This window comes from Alligator sinensis, unplaced genomic scaffold (assembly GCF_000455745.1).
Source record: "Alligator sinensis unplaced genomic scaffold, ASM45574v1 scaffold989_1, whole genome shotgun sequence".
Classification (NCBI taxonomy): Eukaryota; Metazoa; Chordata; order Crocodylia; family Alligatoridae; genus Alligator; species Alligator sinensis.
In genome coordinates, this window is record NW_005842266.1 from 1,296,451 (window position 1) to 1,320,706 (window position 24,256).

Below are 24,256 nucleotides of genomic sequence, written 5' to 3' on the forward strand. Positions count from 1 at the left end.
TCTGGGTCAGATCAATTGAGGAGAGAAAAAGACTAGAGACTAGATTTGAGGGAGAATTTTTCTCCCCCTCTAGATTTGTGGGGGAAAAAAGACTAGGTTTTTTTCAATGGCTTAGTAGCAGGGTTCAGTCAGACCTCCACTTAGACCTAGCACAGATGGAGTTTAACCCCTGCCACTCTGGCTGCAGTGGAGTCTAATGGTGGCAAGCTGGGGTGATGGGATGACTGCAGTCTTGAAAATAGGAAATGACACCCTGTTAACTATATACTCATTTTCCTGGCTAAGGAACGAACCAAAGGCAGCTCCCTGGAGTCTTATACCAGTATTGTGTAACAGAAATGTCTGGGCTGGGAACTATATGCAGAACTCTTGGCAGAGGTGATATCTTTTATTAGACCAACTAAATAGTTGCAAAAAACATTATTTATTTGCAAGCTTTCAGGCTCACGCACCCTTCCTCAGACAAAGGAGAATGCACAGATTGTAACATTTCTCTCAGGTAGAAATGAAGCTGCATATTGCACAAGAGAATAGAAAGCTGCTATAGATTCCCCTGGGGTGGAAAAGTTCATTTCATGCAAATTAGGCTCAAATAAAAGTTCAAGCAGTCTGGGCTGGGAACTCGCATACTGAGAATTCAAGTATCCAGTGAATGGATGTTCATGTTTGTGTGTTTCAAGGATGTTACTTATTGGTGAAGGCTTCACTTCCCTGCCTAAACAGTTCTCTCTCTCACATTTTGCAAACAAGAAAACATAAAGCCTCTTTCACTAGAACTGAGAATGGAAACCTGGTCTCTCCAAGGGCAACCCCGACCCGTGGGCTGTGGAGAGGGATTTGCTCCAGTGAGCAGCCACACAGCATAGTTTTCTCAGTGTCACAAATAAGGCAGAGGCTGCAAGAATGTAAAGACACAAAGCACTGGGACTTAGGAGGCCTGGGGTCTGGGTGGACCCTGACACAGGTGCTTCCAGCAAAGGTCAAGTCACTTACCCAGAATCTTTGGAAAGATGATAGGTCCCAAATGCCATTCCTCACTCAGGAGGATTCCCCATGTGAGCACAGCCAGATCACTTTGGAGGTCTGTGCCTCGGTTTCCAAACCCTTCCCCCTCCCCAGCCCCATTTTGGCTTGCCTACAACTGAGAAGTTTCTGACTTAATAACCTCCTGAATCACATGCTGTTTGTGAGCCCAGGAACCACATAGCATGGAGGTTAAGGGCATGTCAGTGGGGGGACAAGTGGGGGAGATGCAGAAGTAGGACCCATTGCTGTACTCAGCATAGCTTATTTTTTGATTGTCAGGATGGACTGGACTCCCTCCTAGGAGATGGTAGCTCTGAATTAGGCATACAGCTGAGTTTTACAAGCCCTTTCATAACCCACACAGCAATATCCTCACTGACTGTCCCCTTTCCACTGTAGGAGTGATCTCTCTCCAGAGCCAGAGGAGCAATGAACACAGATATGTACATTTTGATATAAAGAAAAATCACAGTTGGTATTGAGGGAGGGAGTGGTGGGTGCCAACTCTGAGCCCTGACTGCCCAGCCTCAAGGAACAACACACAATCTCAACTTCTGGGGAAACAAACACCCTTTGGAAAAATCCTCCTGTCATTTCATGGATCACTGTAACTGGCAACATGTGAACGCTTCTAATAGGCTCTTGTTTGGAACAAGAAATAAGCCCCCAGATCTGGAATGCAGCGAAGCAGACAGAGTTTGGGGCACAGAGGGGGAAAAACGTGAAACACGTGTTAAAAATAGTGCTCCTCCTCCTTCTACAGCAGACAGTCTGCACCTCAGATAATAGGACATGTCACAAATTCTTTGGATTGCAATAAGCCTTTTGATAGCTGTGACATCACATGCAGAAATATGTTCAGTGAGGCAGGCAGGACCCAGAGGATTTAAGAGGAACAGGGATTAAAAAAAGTTAAGCATCAATATGCTAAGAGCCTAACCCTGTCTTGCCTCAGTTTGCATATGATGCAGTTTAACCAGCTAAACTGTTCAGCTCAGAGATCCCGGCTGGTATCAGCTTCCTTTCCTGCTTTCCAATTCATCCATAGAGATTGGGTCTATAAATGAGTACAGCAAGTACCACGGACAGATCATAGAACGAGCAAGTCTGCACTAGACCATGTGGGGAGGGAAAACAAAAACAATGTTAGAAATGAAGTAAATAAATAACTCGGTAGACTGAGAGGGGTTTCAGCATTGCAGCTGTTAGGTGACAGCTGTGTATCTCCCATTAGTGATCACAAAGATCTCTAACAGCTACATTCCCAAACCCTGACACCCACTGTTTTGCAAAAAGGATAGTTGAACTGCCAAAGCTTTCTTTGCATAGGAATGTTTAGATAGAGGTGCTGACGGTGTCACAATAATCTCCAGACTTGAATAACTATTACCCCAATGGCAGAACTTGTCCTGGAAGCAAAGAACAAATGTTTGGTAGGTTGTGTATACAGCCGTCAGCTTAATCATCTCCCCTGAATAAAGTAAAATGAAAAACAAAACAAACCACAAGTGTGCCTTTTAGTAAAAAATGCGATTCATCAGCCGAGTAATGAGGCCTAGCACCCACCAGAAGCACAGAGCCAGGCCCAATATGGACAACAGAAATTCAGGAAAACAAGCAATCTCAATGCTTGAAAATGCAAAACAGGCCATGTCCTGAGGCTAAAGGAACAGCATGAAGAATCCAAGGAAAGAAAGCAGTCATGTGAAATAACAGACAAGACCAATAATACAGAGAACAGGAGAATTTCAGCACGATTGAATCTGTGCAGTGAGCAGGCAGATAAAACATGCAGATGATATCAGCTTGAAATGCAATGCTAATTCAGATCTGACCCTTCTGATATATGCGACTGTATTGAATGTGCTCATTAGAATCTAAGCTAACTTTTGCTGTGTTGAATCTATTGATGGCAATTAATGGCTAGCTTTACTTGATGTTCCAAATACACTTGGTGCTTGCCAACATGGCAGCACTGTTACCCACACCTTTTGCTCGAGTGACTTTATTTATGGCTACATTCAGACGAACACAAGAATCATGACCAGCACTACAGGGAATCAGGATGCCTTTTGTTAAGTTAGTTTATGCAGCTGCCCAGGCATCATTCCCCAGCACTCAAAGATACATTTTTTCATTGAAACTTTTGTACGGGGCTTTCAGATTTTTGGTTTCAGCAAGATTTTGTGTGTGTCTGGCAAAGATTTTTCAGTGTTCTGTTACTGAGCCTTCCCTTCCCCCTGCCAAAAAAAAAAAAAAGTTTCAAAACCATCCTAAAAACCCTGCTGAGAAACAGGCATTCCCTGTTGGAATTTCTTTTTCAACAAAATAGCTGCTTCCCCTCCAAAAAATTTTTTTTAGATTGGCTTCGATGTTCTGGTTCAAGATAGCTCAGACAGCAGTAGGTTCCCTTGTGCTGGGAATTATCTACTGGTGCAGACCTTTGTGGTGGCTCTGCCTCATCCTTTGCTAGCAAAGGTCCTTGAGAGACTTCACACCTGGGGTCTAAGCTAGAATTGTCTATATCTAACTTAACCTTGCGCCAGACCTAGGCAGTTCTGATTTACGGAGCCACAGCCAACTGTCCGGCTAAACCTAAATGGAGCCCGCCCAGGTGGAAAGTAAGGGCCCATTTTTTCCAGCTCCAGGAATGGCTTATTTCTATGCTGTATCTACAAGCAGTCTCTCTTTCACCCTCTGGAAATGACATTTCCCATGAACAATCCCATTTGCTTCCTCAGCCAGCATATGTTGTACGCAAGTTAAATGTGCAATTAGGCACACAATGCCAAAATTGGAAAAAAAAAATCAGCCATAGAGAATCACAGCTCCTCACCCTTATTTATGCTTATAAATAACTAATCTGATAGGAAGTGCAGAACACCCTTACAGTGCCTTTGCCAGTAGCCAGTCCCACAAAGGGAGGAGTGGAGTCTATCCAACTGTTGTGGAAAGAGACCTGCCTTCCAGCACATGAACTGAAAGTGCTGTCTAATGAGCATACAACCAAGGTTCTGTCTGACATCTCTCCAACATGATGCAAACAAGCAGTCCATGGGTGCAAATTTATTTTGTGGAGGTCCATGTAAATATGTGAAGCAGGTGCTGGAGCCCCCACCTACCCCTTTATGGCATGGACTTGTGGACAGAAAAGTACCAGGAAAGGCTTCTGTGTCCCACTGACACAGTGTCCAGACTTGAGTGGTTTGACATAAATACAGTACTTCACTTTCTATGAGTTTGAAACCATTGTAACCTTCAGCACACAAGCCTGCGCCTGCTATCATCTGGATCTAGATGCTCACTCAGCACATTGGTGTATTACTCACTCATTTCCCAAAAATGCTGTAACATTTTGCATAAGGCCGGTTTAGTCACCAGACTATCAGTTGCAAGTTTTAGTCTGACAGAACAGAGCAGGGCTATGAGGGAAAAAAAGATTGTGAATGGTATGCAGGTGCTAGGGACAAATGCAAAGTTGATTTTTAATCTACTCGAGTTACATCAAGTGAATGTACAATCAACCTGGCCCAGGACCCTGTCAGAGGGAAGACAACACAGATCCATGGTACAAAGGATGCTGCTGCCTCTATTGATCAGATGCCTGGGCAGCTTGTGGCAGGGATTGTGGCTCTGAGAGCTCCCTCCGGTGGCATTTTATACCCTCTCACACAGGACAATCACAGCATCTGCTGCAATAGAAAAACAGTCTCAAGCCTTCAAATCTTGTAGCTTTTTAACTGGAGGCCCCAGATCTGTTCCTTACCTGCCCTCTTGGCTCACTATCCCCATAGACTGCATAAAGGGAAAACAGTCAGCCTCTCCTGGGAAAACTGCTTCTGGACAGTGGCTGAGTTGTCCTGGCCCTGGGAGGCTGTTACTCACAGCATAGCTGGAGTGATCCCAGCCACGCCCCTGTAACAAACCTCAAACTGGCAATGAAAAGGAAGATTAATCACTGGTCACACAGGGGCAGGGAAGCTGCCTGCTTCTCTGGTTGGCTTGGGTGAAGGTAGCCAGGCAAGGCCTTCACAGTTTAGTGTACTCAAAGAGGGGTAGCCTTCCCTTTCCTATGTTCTTCTCTGATGCTGACCCACCAGTTCCCTGTAATTCCAATAGCTGATTCAAAGCCAGGCCTGATGCTGGGCTTGCCCCATCTGGAACAGCTTCTCTGGCAGTTTCTCCAATGCTGAGCCTCTCTCTGGGGGACAACAAAGCTGTGCTCTTCTTCAGCCACTGCTCTCTGTGATGGCTTCCTCTCTTTCATCCTCTGTATCCTCACAAATCTTTTCTGACACCCTGGCAGATCCAGTGATGCTACTCAAGCATTGGCAGTTCTGTGGGTGGCACATTGGCTCATTTGAAGACTCTTACCTTCATCCCAATTTAGCACCTCATTCTGAGCTATTCATTTACTTGAATTGTATTGATTGTGGCCTTCCAGATGCAGTCAGCCAGCAGCTCCACCACCCCAGCTGTGTACTGTATCCTTCACCGGGGCTCACTGAGACAGCAGGACTTCAGAGTCAGCCACTTCCTTGAATAGCTTTGAAGGCTACTTCCTTGAAGTAGCCACTTCCTTTCAGAATAGCTTTGCTTAAGCAACACATGGAAATGGTTTGGGAAGGCCCAAATTGCCATACGCCAGTGATAGCACTGCATTTGAACACTGTGTAAAGGACTTCTCCTAGACACTAGATTTGTATCTAAGCGCATGTTCTTTTCCTGGGTGTGTAGGCTATCAGGACTTTGACTAAAACACCATTTGCATCAATACAGCTCCAAGTAAGTATGTTTCAGAATGCATACAGACACATATTAGAGGGATAGTCCATAATGATGGTATTAATGTGTAAAAAAGACATACCTTGAAGGAAAACATTATTTTCAAAGGTTTAAAAAAATAAACACTTTGCACTTTATTATGCTAGTTTCTCACGTGCATGTGATCCCATTTGTATATTGTTCCCCAAAACTTACAATACAGCCATTTTTAGCTTTGAAAAGTCCCAAAACATTGCACATGTAATGCAAATGAACCCCGTTTAGGCTTGTCCTGGTCCCTTCCACTCAGATCCCTTTGTTCTTCAGCAGATGCTGACAGAGTGCTTGTTCCCTTCTGAACTTCTGACTCCTTGAAGCTCTCAGCAGGGGGCTGCCCTTCTTCCTTAGGCCTCCCCCCAGGCACCAGGCTTACAAGAACGTGCATATAACTTCAGGCAATCTTGTATATATCTGATGTCCCATATAGCTCTGTAACAGCAGTACCCTCAGTTAGTGGTATAGAGAGCCTCAGTAGATAATGAACAGTGCTGCTTATGTGAGATTTTTTTTTTTTAACTAATCTTAAATTATTTGAAACTAAGCCTTAAATTATTTGAGACTATTGATGCTAGCTGTTTATTGTTAATAATGCCAAAAGGCCAACCTAGTCAAAGGGTACTAAAACAGTGAATTGCAAAAGACTCTGACTTCACATCTAATAAGAAAAATATTTGTTTCTAGTTTCCATATGAGAAAAAATTCTAGATCCAGCAACATACAAAGACTAGCACCCATTTAGCTGCCAAGCAAAGAAAAGGAAAAAGTATACGCTTGTCTTGGCCAAAAGCCTAGTTCTTCAGAGCCTAATAATATCGCTGCTGACCTCTGTAGAGCTACAGCGTGCAGCACCAATCCTTAGCACAAATAAACCATCTTTTTGTGGTTTCTTGGAAAAACACTGCTTAAATCAGCATGTTTCAGATGACCCAACTATAAGGACACACTATCTTGCCATAGTTTAAAATTCTACAGTTGTGGACATTCGTGACAATAGAAGGGAAAGCCATGTAGTGATTGCTGTAGGTGTGACAACAGACAATCTGGCTGTTTATATTAGCCAGTTTGATGACTGGGAAACTCAACTGAACCTAGTAAACCTCCCCTTTCGACATATGAGAATAGCACATTTTACAAATGCCTTTATGCTTAGTGGCTGCATCTACAGGAGATGCTGACTGTATAGTCGTTACTGCACAGTCATTTAGTACTTGTATAAACATTGACGAACCATTTTATCATGACACTGACTGTGCAGTAGCTCATTACTACTGTGTTGTAGCATTGCATTGTTTCCTGCCACGTGATGCTACTGCGCAGTAGTAACAAGCTACTGCGCAGTCAATATCTCATGTAGATGCGGCTACCATGGCCTAATTCTATTGCAAACAATTAAAACAAGTTGCATCTACTTTCATATGCTGCAGCCTACACACTGACAGCAGCAACAGCCCCATTTGCATTCCACCCACACCTACTGCACTTCATGTGTTTGGTGCATGGCCTCAGTCAGGTTACTGAACAAATTGCACTTGAGTTTCCAGCTGTCAGTTCTATCACATCAGGTGTGAAAAAAGGTATTTATAAGGATGCTACTGACAGTTCAGCACTCCAAAGAAGTTCAGCCTGACATGTCCCTAACACCCTAGCCTGTACTGACACATTGGGAAACTTGGCTAATCCAGCCTATTTGACATTCATGATCTTGAGGCTGTAAAAAATGTCTCAGAAGTTCTGAAGCCAGCAAGACAGCCTCCATCAGTGCTTTCGACAGCCCTATAGGCAGGAGGATCTGGCAATGACCAAGTCATCCTTTTCTGCTCTACTGTAAGCAATCAAGAAACTCAAGATTTGGAGCCCTCTTGATTCACAATTCCCTTGACCAAATTAAGGAGTTTGAAGAAAAACTCAACTCTGCTCTACATGATGTATTCAAGTGGCGTTCAACCTTTTTTTTTATGAACAGGCTGAACCTTAAAATCAGAAGTGGGCTGAGGGGCAAGGGGTCTGCAGCCACACCCCCTTCAGCTGTGCAGTGAGCCCTCTTGAGCTCACCAGCATGTCAGTGCAGGTTCTGGCTAGAGCCACACTTTCATGTGGCTTCAGAGTCCAAGGCGTGAATACCGCCGATGTTCATCCTATCTTATCATCTGTTGCTGAACTCAGCAAGGGGGGACAAGAGGTAGGACCTCCAACAGGAGTCACACTGACATGCTGGGGAACTCATGCTGGCAATGGGCTGTTCACACAGGCTTGATAGGCTGCATCTGACTCGCCGGCCAAAGTTTGAGCACCACTGACATACATTGATGGCAAGATGCAGAGACTTTTGAAAAAGAAGCCTGGGTAGGAAGCACTGTTAGCTGGGAACAGTTCCTTGGACAACACTGGTCCAGAACTACCAGAACAAGTACCAGCTGTGCCAGCTTCTGCTGAGAGGTCTTTCTCTGGGTATAAACCCACCCTGACTGAAAAGCACCACAAATTAACACCAAAAAGCTTAGGAAAATGTGAGTTACCTGTTATGAAATCAAGCTATTGGACAAGCAAGTAAAAGAACATAATATACAGCTACCCCTCACTTAACGTCATAGTTACATTCTTGAAAAATGCAATTTTAAGCAAAACAATGTTAGGCGAATCCAATTACGTCACAGTAGTTACCTAATAGCAGGCAGTGGCCAAATGACGTTATAACCGAACATTGTGCGATTTTAAATGAGTATGTTCTCTAATAGATCAGCAATGTAATAATGAAACAATGTTAACTGGGTCATACCTGTAAGTGTTTCTTAAAAGGGACATGAATGTGTTTTGGACACAAGTTTTACTTGTTACATGGATGGTTACCCGAGTGAGAACTTTGAAATTTCTATTTTATGGTTTTATTTTGTGTACATTTTGAAGCTAACATAATTAAGTTTAAAGTGCACATTTATACTATTTTAAGTGCATATTTCACCATTTTAGAGCACAAATGTATCATATTTGGGGGGGGGTGCATCTCAATCCTGTATCTACTCCTTACACGTGTTCAAAGTCCCCAAGGCATATTACAATGATAGTGCTTATCAGAACATATAACACTGTGAAGCTGATAACTGGAATACTTGGGAAGCCCCATCAAACCCCATCTGTAATCACAATGATACAAGGACATGGAATACATAGCAAGAATCTAGATCGTGTTTTCTACCATTAAAATCAAGTTGAAATATAAGAGCAATTGACATAGCAATATAAGAGCAATTGACTACCACATTTACTCTCATACAACATGCATCTTTTCCAAAAAAAGAAAATTAGCCCTCCAAAAAAGCTGATTTTCTGCACCAGAACTGAAGCAGGCAACAGTTGCTAAGGAGCTGTTATGGCTACCAGGACTGTTCTTCTTTTCCCAGTGTGAGAGGGAAGGGTAGAGTGTATGACAGTTTTAACCCTTTTGTGGCCACTGCCAAATTGGCAGTGCTGTCGTTTTTGGCTCAGCTGCTACCAATTTGGCAGTGACTGTAAAAGGGTTAAATTTTAACTTTTACCTGAGTAGGGAGGTTCAGGAATCAGCCATGGGGTCAGAATTCAGCCATGACTCTGGAAAAATTTTGTTCTACATTCTGCCTTCCCGAAGCAAAGTGTGTGCCGTATCTAGGGGCATGCATATGTGAGAAACACAGTAGTTCGCTCTTTATTTAAGAGCAAATCACGGTCCCTGTGCACAGCCTGAGCAAGTGAGCCCCTATCTCTGGGAATTCTTCAAGGGCATCCTCTGAACTGCTCCCCAACACTAAAGTAACCTTCTGGTCCTGAGCCCTTTATACTTTCTGTAGTGGGGGAGACGAATGAAGGGCAATGGCTGAAGGAACTGGATGGCTGTGTGGAACACTACCAGCCATGCATACAATGAGGCTAACCTCATACAGCTATTGCTAACAGCATTAGGGTTATTACAGAAGTTTTCACAGACAGCAAAATTATGTACTAGCCATTAATGAGAGGTAGAGAAAAGCCACAAGTTCCTTAATAAAGTTTATTTAATCATAACTATGCTTAGGAAAATACACTTGTAAGGGTTAATATAATGCAATTTAGTTCAACTTTACACTACATTTTGAACAGAAGACTTGTACATATTTTAAGTAAAAACAGGACTTGTGATCTGGTTTGTTTTACATCTATTACAAATGTATAAAAGGTTGTCATGCACTATAGTAGACAGAGAGCATGAAAAAATTACCTTTGGTTTAATTCAGAAAAAAATACAAGTATTGCACTGTAAAAGCTTCAAACATGGTGCAACAAAACATCATAAAAATGTTTCTGTGCCAGCTTACAAAAGTTTGTTAGCTAATGTAATTTTAGGAAAAAGCATATGTACATGTGAAACAATTCCATTAGCTATCTGGATGAGTTAATATTGTATATAAACTGGGTATCTACAAAACCAACATTCTTGATTTTGGTTAACGTTTTTCAGCTACATTACTCTGTAGAAATAAACATTATTGGGTGCTAAATGACCTGTCAGGGCTTTTTTGCGTATTATTTTTTTTTAAGGATTTAAATTCCAGTCTAGATCATCAAAATCCAGAAACAGCAACTATAGCACAATGGATTACAAGTTCCCGGTTGTCTACTTTTGAGATTATTTCATGTGGCAGTCAGTCTGAGCATGTATTTTCACAAACATTAAGGCCCTAAACACCATGTTACTCTATATGGGATTGGCAGTGTGGGATACTGCTGTATGGGAAACCTGCAGCAATCCCTCCAATCTCAACTTAAAGGCTGAATACTGGTATAGGCACTGTTGCCAAGAGAAGGCTTTTGACAGGGAAGAAGCTAGTACTGGCATAACTGTATACAAAATAATTTAAAGTTCTTGGAAAAGAAACACAATGTTGTACATATGTTTAAAGGGAGAGTTGAGAAATACATATTCAGAACACACAAGGTTGGTTAACTATGTCTTACAGCCTATTTCAAATATTCATTAGCACTGTCTAAGCATATTGTTAGATATGAATGACACGTTACATCTTTTTCTGATTTACTTTAACATACTCTCACATTCCTATCTTTATCTATTAAAATCAAAACAGAAAAATGGGAATTCCAACATGGTTACATACTGATATCTAAGGTATTTCAGGACAGAAAGATCACATCTCTAATATATGTAATCAACATTTTTTTTTCATCCTTAAACACATTAATTTTTAGTTTCAAATCTTATGAGAAGGAATACTGCCTAATATAGGCATTATCCTTTTCAAACAGTTCTTGTGAAGGTCAAGTGTTTATGCTTGCCCATTCTCCAGCAATGTACAGCATTTTAACTTGGAGAAACATACATTAGCTTTTATGTAACAGCAGATCATTTAATTGGCATTGAGGTTACTGCTATGTTTTTACTTTTATCTCAAAAACCAAGCTAGCCCAAAAACTGTATCTGCACATTGCTAAAGTCCTTGACACCTCTCACAAGACAGCAACCGCTGTTTTTTAAAAAATATGAAGTGATCTTTTAAAACCACAACACAGCACTGGAATTCCCAGCCTCTGTTCAAATCTCTTACAAAAGATGCCAACAACTTTATATATAAGACAACATACTGTTAACAAGAAAACTGCATCTAAGACTATTACAACATGTTGTTTAGGAAGACGATTCAACTAGATTTATTTTCTTAATGTTTTAACATAAATATAGTTGCAAATTGATCTTCAGTTGACAATGATTGTCACAGCCAAGGTAAAAATTGAATGCTATCTAATCAAATACAAACTCACTATACATTATACAATTGATTTCTGCCTGGCGGGATTTTCCCCACCTCAAATCTTTGGCCTCCCAATACCAATCTCCCTCATAAGCAGAAGCAGTGTATTCACTCTGTTCTCTATTCAATCAAGTTACAATACTGCATGCCATGAAATGCAGATCCCAGAACCAACTAAAACAAGAAGCGAACAAAATAAATGCAAACTCTGCAATCCTGTCCCTCCCCACACCCCAAGGTCATATTGAGAATCCTTGCCACAAAATATCCAGGCAGATATCACCACCCAGGGGCTCTACTTGCCTGCATGACATTTTCCCCCACAACTGCTGTACAAAAAGCAGGGCAGAGAACACTCAGGGTTATAAAGCTTGAGTAGCTGTTGCTTACCCCAAGAGCCAGTTTCCCCTTGGAACTGAACATAAAATGCTCGTTCTCTTGCTGCAAAGATGAGGGTTTTTGCTTGTCTGGGTGTTTTTGGCAACTGTCTGGCCCTTAGCCAGTTTAGCGCTTGCGTGCCCCAAGAAAATAATCTGAATCTTAATCTGGATGGATCTCTGCAGTCAGAATTTCTTTATATGACTCTCTTGCATATGGGAATGAGTTTATAATCCAGCCACCAATTTATTTTCTCTTTAAGCAACCTTAGCAGGTCAGGTGACTTTAGTTAATTAAACTTGAATGAATAAGGAACAGGAATTTCAACAGTTTTTCTAACTCCAGGTTTGTTGCTTACTAGCCTTTTTGATGCGTGGGATTATGGATGATCCACATTTATGCCCGTGCTACAATTTGTTCTCTTCAGGAAGACTGAGTTACTCACATTGAAATGAAAAGGAAAAAATGAATCAGGGTTTGCAGAAGTATGCAGGCCATTTCCCCCTACACTGAATATTTCACTTTATGGTAATCAAAAGTTATAAATGAATTAAAATTAATACTCAGTTTACATATTACAATACCAGAAGTGGCAATTCCATGAAAAAATACAATGAAAATGTCATGAGTGTGATTACTGAAAATAGTGTTTTGAACTTGTATCGACATCCTTTTGCCACCAAACTATACAATTTTAAAGCTACTTAAAAATAACCAAACTGTATATAATTTTAGCAACTTCATGCACAATCAATAATACCCCATGAAAACAAGAAAAACAACAGCAAAGATTATCACAAAAACTGGCCCAGGGTAAGCAACGAATCTGAAAATTTTGAAAAAAGGGGGGAAACAGAGACATGAACAAAACCAAACACGTGTGTGTGTGTGTGTGTGTGTACACACACACACACACACACACACACACACCCCCCCCAAACTCTATTCCTAAAGAATTAAAAAATGCATAGGTAAGAATCAAAAACAATGTGCAATATATTAAGCCCTTAAAGCACAATCAAAAGAAGAAAAACAATCCCGCAACTTGCTCTCCCACAACAACGCCAAAGACACGCTACAGTTACTACTTTATATATTTACCAAGATACAAGTTCTCCAATCAAAAACTGGAAATATTCCTTCCAAATTTTGGCTTACTGCTCACGATTAGGGGATCTGAAATGTATGTTCAGAATTATAATTATCTTCAAATGATTACATTTCTCTCTAACCAACTTGGATTTGTTTATCAAAGTGCTCTCTTTATGAAACAGAACCTGTCTGTAAAAAAAAAACCCGAGTAGCTTAAACACTTAGCATACCACCATATCTTAAGATAATGAAAAACTAAAACTTAAAGAAAATCTGGCTGCACAAATAAAAAGAAACTAATGCCTACTGTTCTAGAAAGATCTGACTTACTTTACTTTGGGGTAGCTATAGTCTGTTTGCTAATACTCCATTTATAAAACAATTGCATGAACTAACAAACTGGAGGCTTACACTGATTTAATACAATACAGCCTCGTACATCCTACTCACCTCTACTCAAGAGATACAACTGTTAATGAATTCATTATTACATAGAAAGTTGGCAAAAATATTTTCAACTTTAAAAAGTCATTAAGCCAGATACTAATTAAAGCTGACGGCATGTCAAAAAAGATTCTACAGTAACTGTACATAAGCTGTATAAGATCTTACAGAAAAAAAGGATAAACTTGCTACCCAACTGCAGTTCGGTTATTCCTGCTCCTTTGTTGCCTTCTCAAGGTAATACACATTCACCAAGTGGCGATTGAGGTGCTTACTGTATTCACCTTCTTTTTTAAATGAACGATCACAGAAAATACACACATAGTTCTCCTTTGCAACTGTGGCTTCCGCAGCTTCCTGTGATGCTTTTCTACTGGTTTCTTCCTGTACAGACCGAGCACCGTTTAACCCAGAATCATCACTCCCTTCAGATATGTTGTCACTTATATCACTGCCGTCGTGACTGTGGATGCCTTCGTCCTCATCAATTTCCTGAGATTCGTTTACTGCTGTGTTATCTGGAGATGATAAAGCCAGGGCTTCTTTAGGACCCTGCTCACACTTTTCTGGTGCTGGCAGTGTTGGGGCTGGCTCTTCCGCAGGCAAGTCTGCCTTTGTCAGATCAGCTGAATCTGGATTTGTCACAGGTTCTGTCTCGCAGGCTTGCTCTGGTTCCAACGGAGGTGGAGGTGTCAAGTCTGGAACTGCATCATTTGGCACATCTAGGGTTTTTTCTAGGTTTTGTTCAGATGTGCTGGTACACTCCTCAGGGCAGGTGGCTTGCTCTTGGTCAGGTTCATTCTCAACTTCCTTCTCATTAACAGATTCTTCGTTCTCCTCCTCTGCAACAGGTGCTTCCTGATCTTTCACCTCTAGCTCCACATTTTCCTCCAGAGGCTGTGGGGGAGGGAATACCTGGTCCTGGACAGACTCTCCATCAGGAATCTGGCTTTTTCCATCAGGGATCTGGCTGTCAGCATCAGCCAGGGTTGGAGCAACAGGGTCTTGCTCTGGCTGCTGGTCATCACTAGTACTGTCAGACTTCCTGTTTCCATCCTCTTCCGTGATGGGAGGCTTTTCAGGGGCTGCTTCATCTGGGATCTTTTCCTGATCAGATTTACTGCTTTTTTTGCTATGCTTATTCTTCATAGCCTTCTTTTTCCTGTTTTTCTTAAGGCAAGAGTTTAGCTTTTTAGGTGCCTCTGATGTGACTTCGCCTTTTTGGGCTTCCTGACTGTTTCGTGATTTATTTTCTACCTTCTTTTTCTTTTTTGCTATTGTTTGTGTGTCATTTGCAGGGTCTTGCTTTAAGGAAACTGATTCAACCTCTGCCTTTCTTTTAGTCTTCTTTGTTTTACATGATTTCTCTGCACCTTTCTCGCTTTTAACATCTGCCTCCTTGTTTTCAGCAGCTGATTTACGACTTCTGGTGGTCACCTGACCTACACAAACACTGATGGTTGACTTCTTGTCCTTTGATAAGCTCTCCTTTTTCTCCACTTTTACAGCTTTTTCATTTTTCTTTTCAGCTGACTCGCCTTTTGTTTGTTCTTTTTCTGTCTTGTCCTTGGCACTTTCAGAAAGTTCTGCTTCACTCTTTTTAGTCCGTAGCTTCACTTTGGAAACATCCATTGTGATATCAGAACAATCAGAATGCCTGGATTTTATGTGATACTGCAGGTTGCATTTCTTGGATGCAGCATAATCACAGACGGGACAAAGGAACTGGCGTGGATTGACATGAAGCTCTACGTGCTTTTTGAAGTTACTTCGGTCAGCTGTCTTGTAGTCACAGTGTGGGCAGGTCAGAGGTTTGGGCCCATTGTGAACCTGCCTTGCATGACGAGTTACTTCATGCTGGTTTGAGGCAACATAGCTGCACTGATCACATTTAAATGGCTTCTCACCTGAGGAAGGAAAGGGGGCAGGGGGGTGATTTTGATTAATAAACATGAAAAAACAAACACTTAATGCTATACAGAGATGTGAATTAAAAATAACTTGGCCATGCTTATTTTTGAAAAGCCAATTTAAGAAATTCAAAATCACAATTTTATACTCACAAACACACTCACAAAAACACCAACAACACTACAAAGAAAAGAGAGAAGAAGAAAAAAAAAAAGCAAAAACAAAAAGGTGGCAAGCAGCAAAAAGATTGCACATTCTGTCCGTGGATACATACCCGAAGAGCTCACTCTATAGTAATATTAGCAAATGGAATCCATACCCAACCGGTCCATTGAATGCATAGCAGAAAAATGGAAATTGACAGTTGATGAATAGTAGTTTTATATAAACATTTTCAAAAACAAAGTCCAACTTTACAAAGATTTAGTAAGCTTCATGTGCATTGAAAGTAAAATGGAAGAAAACACATACTTATCCATGTCTAGCCAAGCAATAAAACACACATTAAAAGACAGTTTTCTGAAAATACCCAAACTATTTAGATGTTGATTAAAAATAGCTTTGCATTGACTACAATGTGCAACACTGTATTTCATTTAATGTCTTGATCACTCTTCAGAACAGGAGGCCAATTATTTTCACTGTGCATCTATCCTATTACTAGGGTATTTGTATGTTTGTAGCACTTGTATAATGTTCTAGAAAATACCTTGTCTGCTAAGTCTTATCAGCACAGTTAACTTTACCATTTATATACAGGAGGCAAATGTGTAAAAATATTTAAATGTAACAATTAAAAAGCATTTTGAAAAAAAACCCCAAAATAATTACACTAATAAATAGCTAGGCCTTTGTATTCTGAACTAGCATCCAAAAACGTCTGTGTAATTAAATATATTGGTTACTTACTTCCTACAAGCCTTTCCTACACTATATTTTCACCAGTCATTTGAGGTATCTTGACTTAATGCAAGTCACTCCCAGCTACTGATCCCAACCATAATAAAGGCACAATATCAACAAATCACATGTACACAGTCTGACCTAAGACTCAGCCTCAGGCAGCGGACATGTTAAACACTTGACCCAGAAGGAGCTCCACAAATTAACTGTAGCTCAGAAACACCTTTCTGAGGCATATTTCCCAAAGAAGCCTCCTTTCCTGCCTTGCACTGGGGCTGAAGGCCAATGCAATGTCAGTCTTCTATAACAGGGGTGGACAATTATTTCATCTGGAGGGCTGCTTAATGAGTTTTAGTGAGCTGTTGAGGGCTGCATGGGTAGCCCCACCCCCTGACAGTTGCCCCACCCCCTGGTTGCCATCTTAGGACCAGAAGTCCCATCTCTAACCCCTGACCTTTGCCACCAGAAGTCCCTCCCTTTGCCCAAGAAGTACTCCTTTTGGGAGTGGGGGTTGTCAGCTTGAAAGTGGAAAAAAATAAATCATATACTAAAAAAAAAAAAAATCAAACATCTACTATAATTTATTTTAATTTTATTTAAAACATATTTTGTCCTGATTTATGTTGTTTGCATAGTGTATCTAGAGGTAATTGCATAACAGCTCAAAATACATTCTTACTCTTGTATATTGTGTGTGGGGAGGTAAGGGGGTATATGTGGGGGCTGTGTGGTTGGGGAGTGAGTGTAAGGGTGTGGTGGGATGTGGGGGGTGTGTATGTGGGGCATAGGTATGGTGAGTGGGGTATGTGGGGGAGGGTGGGTGTGAAGGGGTGTGGGTATGGTAGGGGGGGATGTGTGTGGGGGGGCTGTGGGAGGATGTGTTTTGGGGTACGGTGGGGGGTATCAGTGTGTGTGTGGGTATGGTTCTCTCTCTCACTGGTATCCATTCAACAACACTACCAGAGATGGGGAGCTATAATTCCTCCTACTTTCTGCCCACTTGCTTAATAGCAGATAATAAAGGTCATGGCAGCCCCCACTGCAACCACACCCAGACTTAAGATCCAGGTTGTTCTTAAGGACTGAGCAGGATGGTGTTTATAACTTGTACAGCTACACAAGACCCACAGATAATACAGACAATAAAATGTAGCCATGAGGTACAGTGATAAAAACAGGTAGCCATGTGAGAAGATACAATCCTCCCAATGAAGGCTGTTAAATAAAAGGTAAACTTCAAACAGCTGACTACTGTGGAAAAGCCATTGGGCACAGCAGCAAAGGCAATGGTGGAACATGATTCTAATGATATTCATTTTGGAAATGCTTAGTTTCCTTCCACAGGTGAATGTATAATAAAAATCGCAAAGCTAGCTCTATCTATCTACAGCATCCTGCTGACATGCTTGAAGGCTCCTTAGATTTCTAGGTCATCCCTGGAAATTCACTGACTGATGGAGGGCAAGTCAATGTGAGTCAGTCACTGAGGGGCCAGAACTAAAAAGAAGTCTCCCATCCCCTGGACTCTGACATACAGTAAGAAACAACTCCTTCCTGGTGCCAGGGAAAGTCACGCCTGGCTTCTGCCAGGCACTGCAGCTGGAGGGCTAGGGTTACAGTGCTGAGGGAAAGCAAAATAACAGTAACAGCAAGTGACTAACCACCAGCACACCAGCTGATCAAATGCGAGAGGCAAAATTTAGAGAAACAATTCTCAAATCCTCGAACAGCTTCTTCGAACTACACAAGAGGGAGTTATTCTCAACTTGGCTCTGGGCAGCAGAAAGAGGTTGGCTCAAGAAGTAACTGTAATCAGACCACTGAGTAAGAGTTACCAAAATATTAATTCAGCACCACAGCCTCAGGGGACAGTTTACTTTTGTTACCCTTTTCTTTACTTGATCAATTCAAAGTCATTCCTTTCTAGGCACTTCAACCTCTGGAAGTACCTTGTCTGTAGTATTGGACAAAATGTTTGTTTCTTTCAAACATCTGCGATGAGAAGGATAAGGATATTAGAATTTACCTCAGTTCTCAAAGACTCTATCTGCTTTCTAGTAACTTAGCAGACTCGTGGGATCGCTTCAGAGGCCTACTGCTTCTGAAGTGCTTCAGAGATATTTTTGTCTGTTTATATCTTCAGTGCTCTGTTTTTTAAGAACTGTAGCCTTACTAACATCTATCTTAAATTTTACCTACCAGGGTTTCAATTCTGTTCTATTGGCCCACCTGGGTTAAATTTCAGTTTGCAGAAGGATATGGATTTGGCTCTGATAACCTCCAAACAGCTTTATTATTTAATTCATATAATAGTGTGCATCTTGAGAGGAGACTGTTCACATGCTTTGGGTTTTTTGTGCTTTTTAATTTCTGTCTTTAGAGGGCTATATTTTTCCCTGTTATTGTTTCACAGCACTAAATAGATTCCCACCCTGAGGCTAAGAATTCCCCCACTTCCAACTTGAGAATCTTATCATCATCATCATCCTCATCAGTGGTGCCTTGGGACAGCAACCGTAGGTCAATGCTTTTTTATTTTTTTTTAATATTGTCATCATTTTTTTCTCTCCCCTTATCCTTTATCATCCATACAAAATTAATATCACAGTACTAGTACTAGTTCTGGTGACAGAATCCCTATGCTCAGGAAACTGCACATAATGGTCACTAACTATTCCCAGTGTTTAAGGATCTGAGAGATTGCTTCTTGTGCCATGTCATAGCATGACTTACAACCAGGTATGTGAAAATAATTGAAGCCTATTGCTGGTTTAATACATTTGGTTGTGTTTTATCTCCCTAAACACTGGATGATTAGAACATTTTTCTCTCATTTGAAGGATGTGGTAACATAATCTTATTCTCATATTTATATTCCTCTGTTTTAGGATTTGGATCCTGCTCTTCTTATGGAGGCTAAAATCAAAAAGAAACCAATACCAGGTTTGGGCAACATTTTTTTCAACAAATATTTTATGCACCACAGCATGGATGAACCAATCAAAACAATTCCTGAATGTTCCCCAAATTCAAATAACTTTGTCCAAAACAGATTAGATTAAGATCATTTTAAGATTAAAATATTTTAAAAATTCAAAACACTTCATTCTGATAATTTCATTTTGAAATGTTAACCATCTTGAAAAGGTTATAAGTGTCCATAAATTACAAAAAAACCCCAACATTTTAGGTCCAACCAAAAGTTTCATTTGACCCAAAAAGCAATCTAAACATTTAGTTTAGAATAGAATGAAATGTTCTGATTTCACTTGAAACCACTTTGTTTTTTTAGTTTTGTCAAGAAAGGAGCAAACCAAAATAAAACATCAGCTAGTTCACAGAACTACAGGAAAGTAGGGCTGGAACAGACCTCGGGAGGTCATTTAGTCCAGGCAGGAATCATCGCTGACTAAACCATCCTAGACAGGGATTTTTCTAACCTGCTCTTAAAAATTTCCAAGATGGAGATTCCACAACCTCTCTGAGTAACCTGTTCCAGTGTTTAACTAGCCTTAAAAAGGAGAAAGTTCTTTCTAATATCCAACTTAAATTTCTCTTGCATCACTCTAGTTAACATAGGTTCTAACAGAATAAGTTGTGTGGGTAAAGCTCCACTGCGGTTTTCTATTACGCTTTTGGCTATTATCTCAATACAACAACAGCCATGTAACAGAGATATTACCACTTAATTCAAGCAGGATTTGAAAGAGACCAGTTCACAAGTATAAAAAGTTTCTGAGAATGCAAACATGACTTTGCCAACAAACAGTGGATTGAAATGAATATTAATGAAGATTGCCAACTTGTTTGTTAGCCCTACAAAAAATATGTGTAATCATTCCAAGGGATTACTGGCTTTTCTTTTTGCAAGACTGTAAATCAGGGGTGTCAAACATCTGGCCCATGGGCTGGATCTGGCCCACAGAACCAGGTCCTCCAGCCCGCAGCTATAATTGAGGACTTTTCCTGGGCAGCAACCAAGTGCCTAGGTAAGACCCACAGTGCTGGAAGGAGCCCCAGGAGCCCTGCAGCATGTTCCCATGGCAGCAACCAAGAGCCCCCAATGCTGGGCTTCTTCCTGCAATGTTGCTGGGGCTCCAGGACTGCTGCTTTCGCCCGGGTGCTTGGCACCTAAGCCAGCAAGAGCTGCAGTGCTAGAGCCCCAGCAATACCACAGGGTGAAACCTGGCATTTCAACTTATTTCTGTGGCTGTAGCCAAGTGCCCAGATGAGACCTACAGACCTGGTGGCCTGGCAGCACCATAGAAAGAAGCCTACCATCGTGGGTGCTTGGTTGCCACCATGGGTAAAATCCTCAGTGTCAAGCTTTTCCCAACAGCACTGATGGGGATCCAGTGCTGGAGATCTTGCCTGGGTGCTTGGCTGCAGCCACAGAAACAAGCTGCTGTGTCAGGGTTCCTCCCACAGTACTGTAGGACTCTGGTGGCGTAACTCTCACCTGGGCATTTGGTTGTATTGTGGGAAGAAGCTTCTGGGCTGCTGGGCCTCCAGCACCCCCTGGCTTGGCTGCCATGCACCCAGGCAAGAGCAGCAACACTGGAGTCACAGCAACACTGTGGAAAGCCCAGCATCTCAACTTGTTGCTGCAGCAGCAAAATGCCCAGGATGCCAGGTGTCTTTTCACCAGGTCCTGGACTGGCTGGAGCAGGTGCCACATACTTTGAATATGGCATGGGGGGTCCACAGGCATGATCTGACCCACAGGCCGGCCCTGCACAATTCATCTGACCTACAGACTGGTCCCACACCACTGATCCAGCCCTCAGGGCCAGATGAGTTACACACCCCTGACATACATAAACAGTATCTTCATACAGTAAGTGAGAGCAACTTTGATAGTTTTATGTTAAACCCTTAAAAAAACAGTTAACTGCTTTCTTTGAATTCCAGAAAGAAAACTACATATTGGACCTCATGGCCTAGATCCTGAGATGCCGTAAACTATCATCGCTTCACTGATCTGCTCTCACATCCTTCATCATCATGTTCCTGTGCTTACATGTCACTTTATAAAGTACAACAGACAAAAAGTAGTTTGTCAAACTTTGGATTATATCTTGGAAAGCAAGGGGAAAAAAAGTCTACTCCTCCACTGTGACTTAAGTAGTCATGTTCTGCACTTGCCCAGCCCACTCTGTCTACATCAAATTACTTTACAAATAAGGGATTAGGCTTGCCAGCACCTCCTTTAAGCTTGGCATTTTGCTGTCAGCTATGGTGATGGACAGCTGTAATGCAGTGTCTTGTTCTGAAATACCAATTCACTGCAACGCAAATACTTGTAACCTTGTTTTCCCCATCCCAAAGACAGCTTTTTTTATATATGATTTCAATGTAAAAAAATTGACCTAAACTTCCTTGTCTAACCTAAAATGTTTCTACAGAACAAGGCATTAAATAAAAAATAATAACAACAACAGTAATAATTTGTATCTGCAGCCAAATTAGCCAAAACTAATTCCAAATCCAAGCGTCCAGAACCATAAGTGGCACTACTACCAGCAAACATCCTCTACCTGCACCTGGGGCTTCAGATGTTTCCAAAACCTTTGGTGGGCATCCTAATTGCGGGCTCCAGGCTTGGGGTTCGGATGCCCCCGAGTGTTGCTTGCCCTTAGCCATAAGGCCTTCGGAACAAGCAAGGGAGGAGACTCCCATTTCCATAAACTGGGCTTAAAGCTGCTGTGCCTCGGCAGGTACTGAACCACGTCAGAAGAGCGGGTCTCCCAGGATGCGGTTCAGGAAAACTGCCTTCTTGGACACAGATACATGGTATTTTCCCTGCCAGGTTAAAAAGCCACTACGCTTGTCCTGAGCCTTCAAGAGGCCAAGAAGCGATCTTAGCCCATAAAAGGCATTAATACTCTTTGCATGTCTGAAGTCTGCACAAAATGGAAAGTGGAATAAGAACAACAGAGAATTTGAGAAAAACTGCTCAGTCACATGACCTAATGCTGCCCACCTCAAATAGAAGACTTTATCTGAGGTGGGAGGTACTTTTTTTTGTCAATGCTACCTGTTAGAACCTCACAAGATTAACAAGTGGCTAACTAAAAGGCTAGATAATTTTAATGAGCATAGTCTAAGCTTGGGCAGCAGTAAATACATCTACTAAATATATTACAAGCAAGAAAACTTGAAATATCACTAACTTTTCCCCATGTTATTATTGTGAGATTGCCTTTTTACCAACCTGAATGAGTACGCATGTGCCTGGTTAAATGGGTCTTCTGAGAACTTGAATAGGGACACATAGCACATTGATAGGGACGCTCCCCTGTAAAAAACAAACAGAGTTAGAAACAAAACATGGCAGAAAATCTTAGGATATCAAATCTTAGCATCTGAAGAAGTTAAGTCTCTAAGGCAGGGGGGTTATCAACCTTTTCAGACACAAGGCACCCCTCCATAACATTTCTAAATTGAGCAGCACCCTATTTCAAAAACTATTTATTACACAGCAATTCTTCTGTTACAAAGAACTCAGAAAAATCACAATTGGTCAGAATTTTTTTGACACTGTAAGAACTTAAGAATTATGGATTCTTATTTGAAATCTCTGGGTTTATCTTGTGAATCATGTATAGGTGTTTGCATGCCTAACACTGCCAATACTTTCCTGCACTCCACAGCACCCTCAGAAGTATCTCATGATGCCCTTGCTTAGACTCACTGATCAAAAGTGCTTCCCTCCCCTGACTTCTATCAAACTTTGTCTACCACACCAAAAGAAAGCCCTTACTGCACCTAGGCACCATGTACTAAGACCCAAATTATCATTTGAGGACTGAGGAAACAGTAGGATGTGTGATTTCTGGGCATAAAGTGACTTCTTACCTTATCTGAAGTTAACCATGTAATAGCAAAGTAAAGTTTGATGATGGTGGGGTGCAGTACTTATTCTAGAATAAGCCCATGTACAGACAAACTCTAACACAAGGTAAGACAGTAGGTTTGCTCTATACTTAAAAAGATGAGCTGATGTAGTTATATCAGTCAGAAGGGAAAAAAAAACAACGCTACCCCTCACCTACATGACTACACAGCCTCCACTAATGCATTTGCTGATATGGTTTTACCAATACAGTGACCCAACAAATACTTCTAAGCCTAGACAAGTCCCAAGTGAGGAGACAGCAGCTTTTAGTATTCACATGTGCTAGACAGGTTGAGACAAATCCTTTGCTGCCAACTGGTACTTATCCTGACCTCTTATTGCACATGAAATGCCAAGGTAAACATTCAATGACATTAAAACACACATCTATATTCTTGCTGCAGAAGCACCCAGTGGGGAGGAGACTGGAGGGGGGAAGGAGAGGAACTTAACTGCTTAGTATTAGAGTCAAGATTCCTACAGAATCACAAAAGCAAGACCAGTTTTATATGCAGCATGAAAGACCCTGGACTCCCAATCGGGTAGCTACGTCCACATAACCCCCGGTGCAAATGTGACTTATGCTAGTAAAAGAGTCTTTTGTCAATGTAACTCATACTGAACATTAAGCCAGCAACAAAACTTCTTCCACCATGGTCAATTGTGTCTCCATTCTTTGTCAAGAGAGTGACACAAGCAATGCCTTTTGTACTGTCGACTAGCTCTAAATTTCTTCCTCCAACCAACCCAGTTATCCAACCACTGTTCATTAGATCAGCAGCCAAAAGGTAAATTCACGCCTGCAACACTGTAATCCCCCTCCCACTTAAAACAATGGGAGATTGTTGCCAGAGGCATAATGAAATTAAGTCACCTATAAAAAGAGGGGTGGGTCTTAGGTTGTAAAGTGGTGTTTTTAAATGCTTCTTTACAACCTGAAAGTATAGGATCAAAGGTTCTAGCCTGTCTAGGTAACTGTTTAGCAGTGCTTCATTTTTTCACATTC

The 24,256-nt window shown here is 41.4% G+C and overlaps 1 protein-coding gene across 2 annotated transcripts in view; it reads right to left on the bottom strand.

Annotated features, from left to right (window-relative positions):
• Window positions 1–9,863: 9,863 nt before the first annotated feature.
• Window positions 9,864–24,256, bottom strand: part of REST (RE1 silencing transcription factor) — a 21,322-nt gene continuing 6,929 nt past the window's right edge. For both annotated transcript variants that reach the window (XM_006027764.3, XM_025209074.1), the window contains exons 3-4: window positions 22,567–22,650; window positions 9,864–15,445 (exon numbers count right to left, since the gene is read on the bottom strand). In XM_006027764.3, the coding sequence (XP_006027826.1) occupies window positions 13,746–15,445; window positions 22,567–22,650 (1,784 nt within the window). In that variant the 3' untranslated portion in view covers window positions 9,864–13,745. The remainder of the gene's footprint in view (window positions 15,446–22,566; window positions 22,651–24,256) is intronic.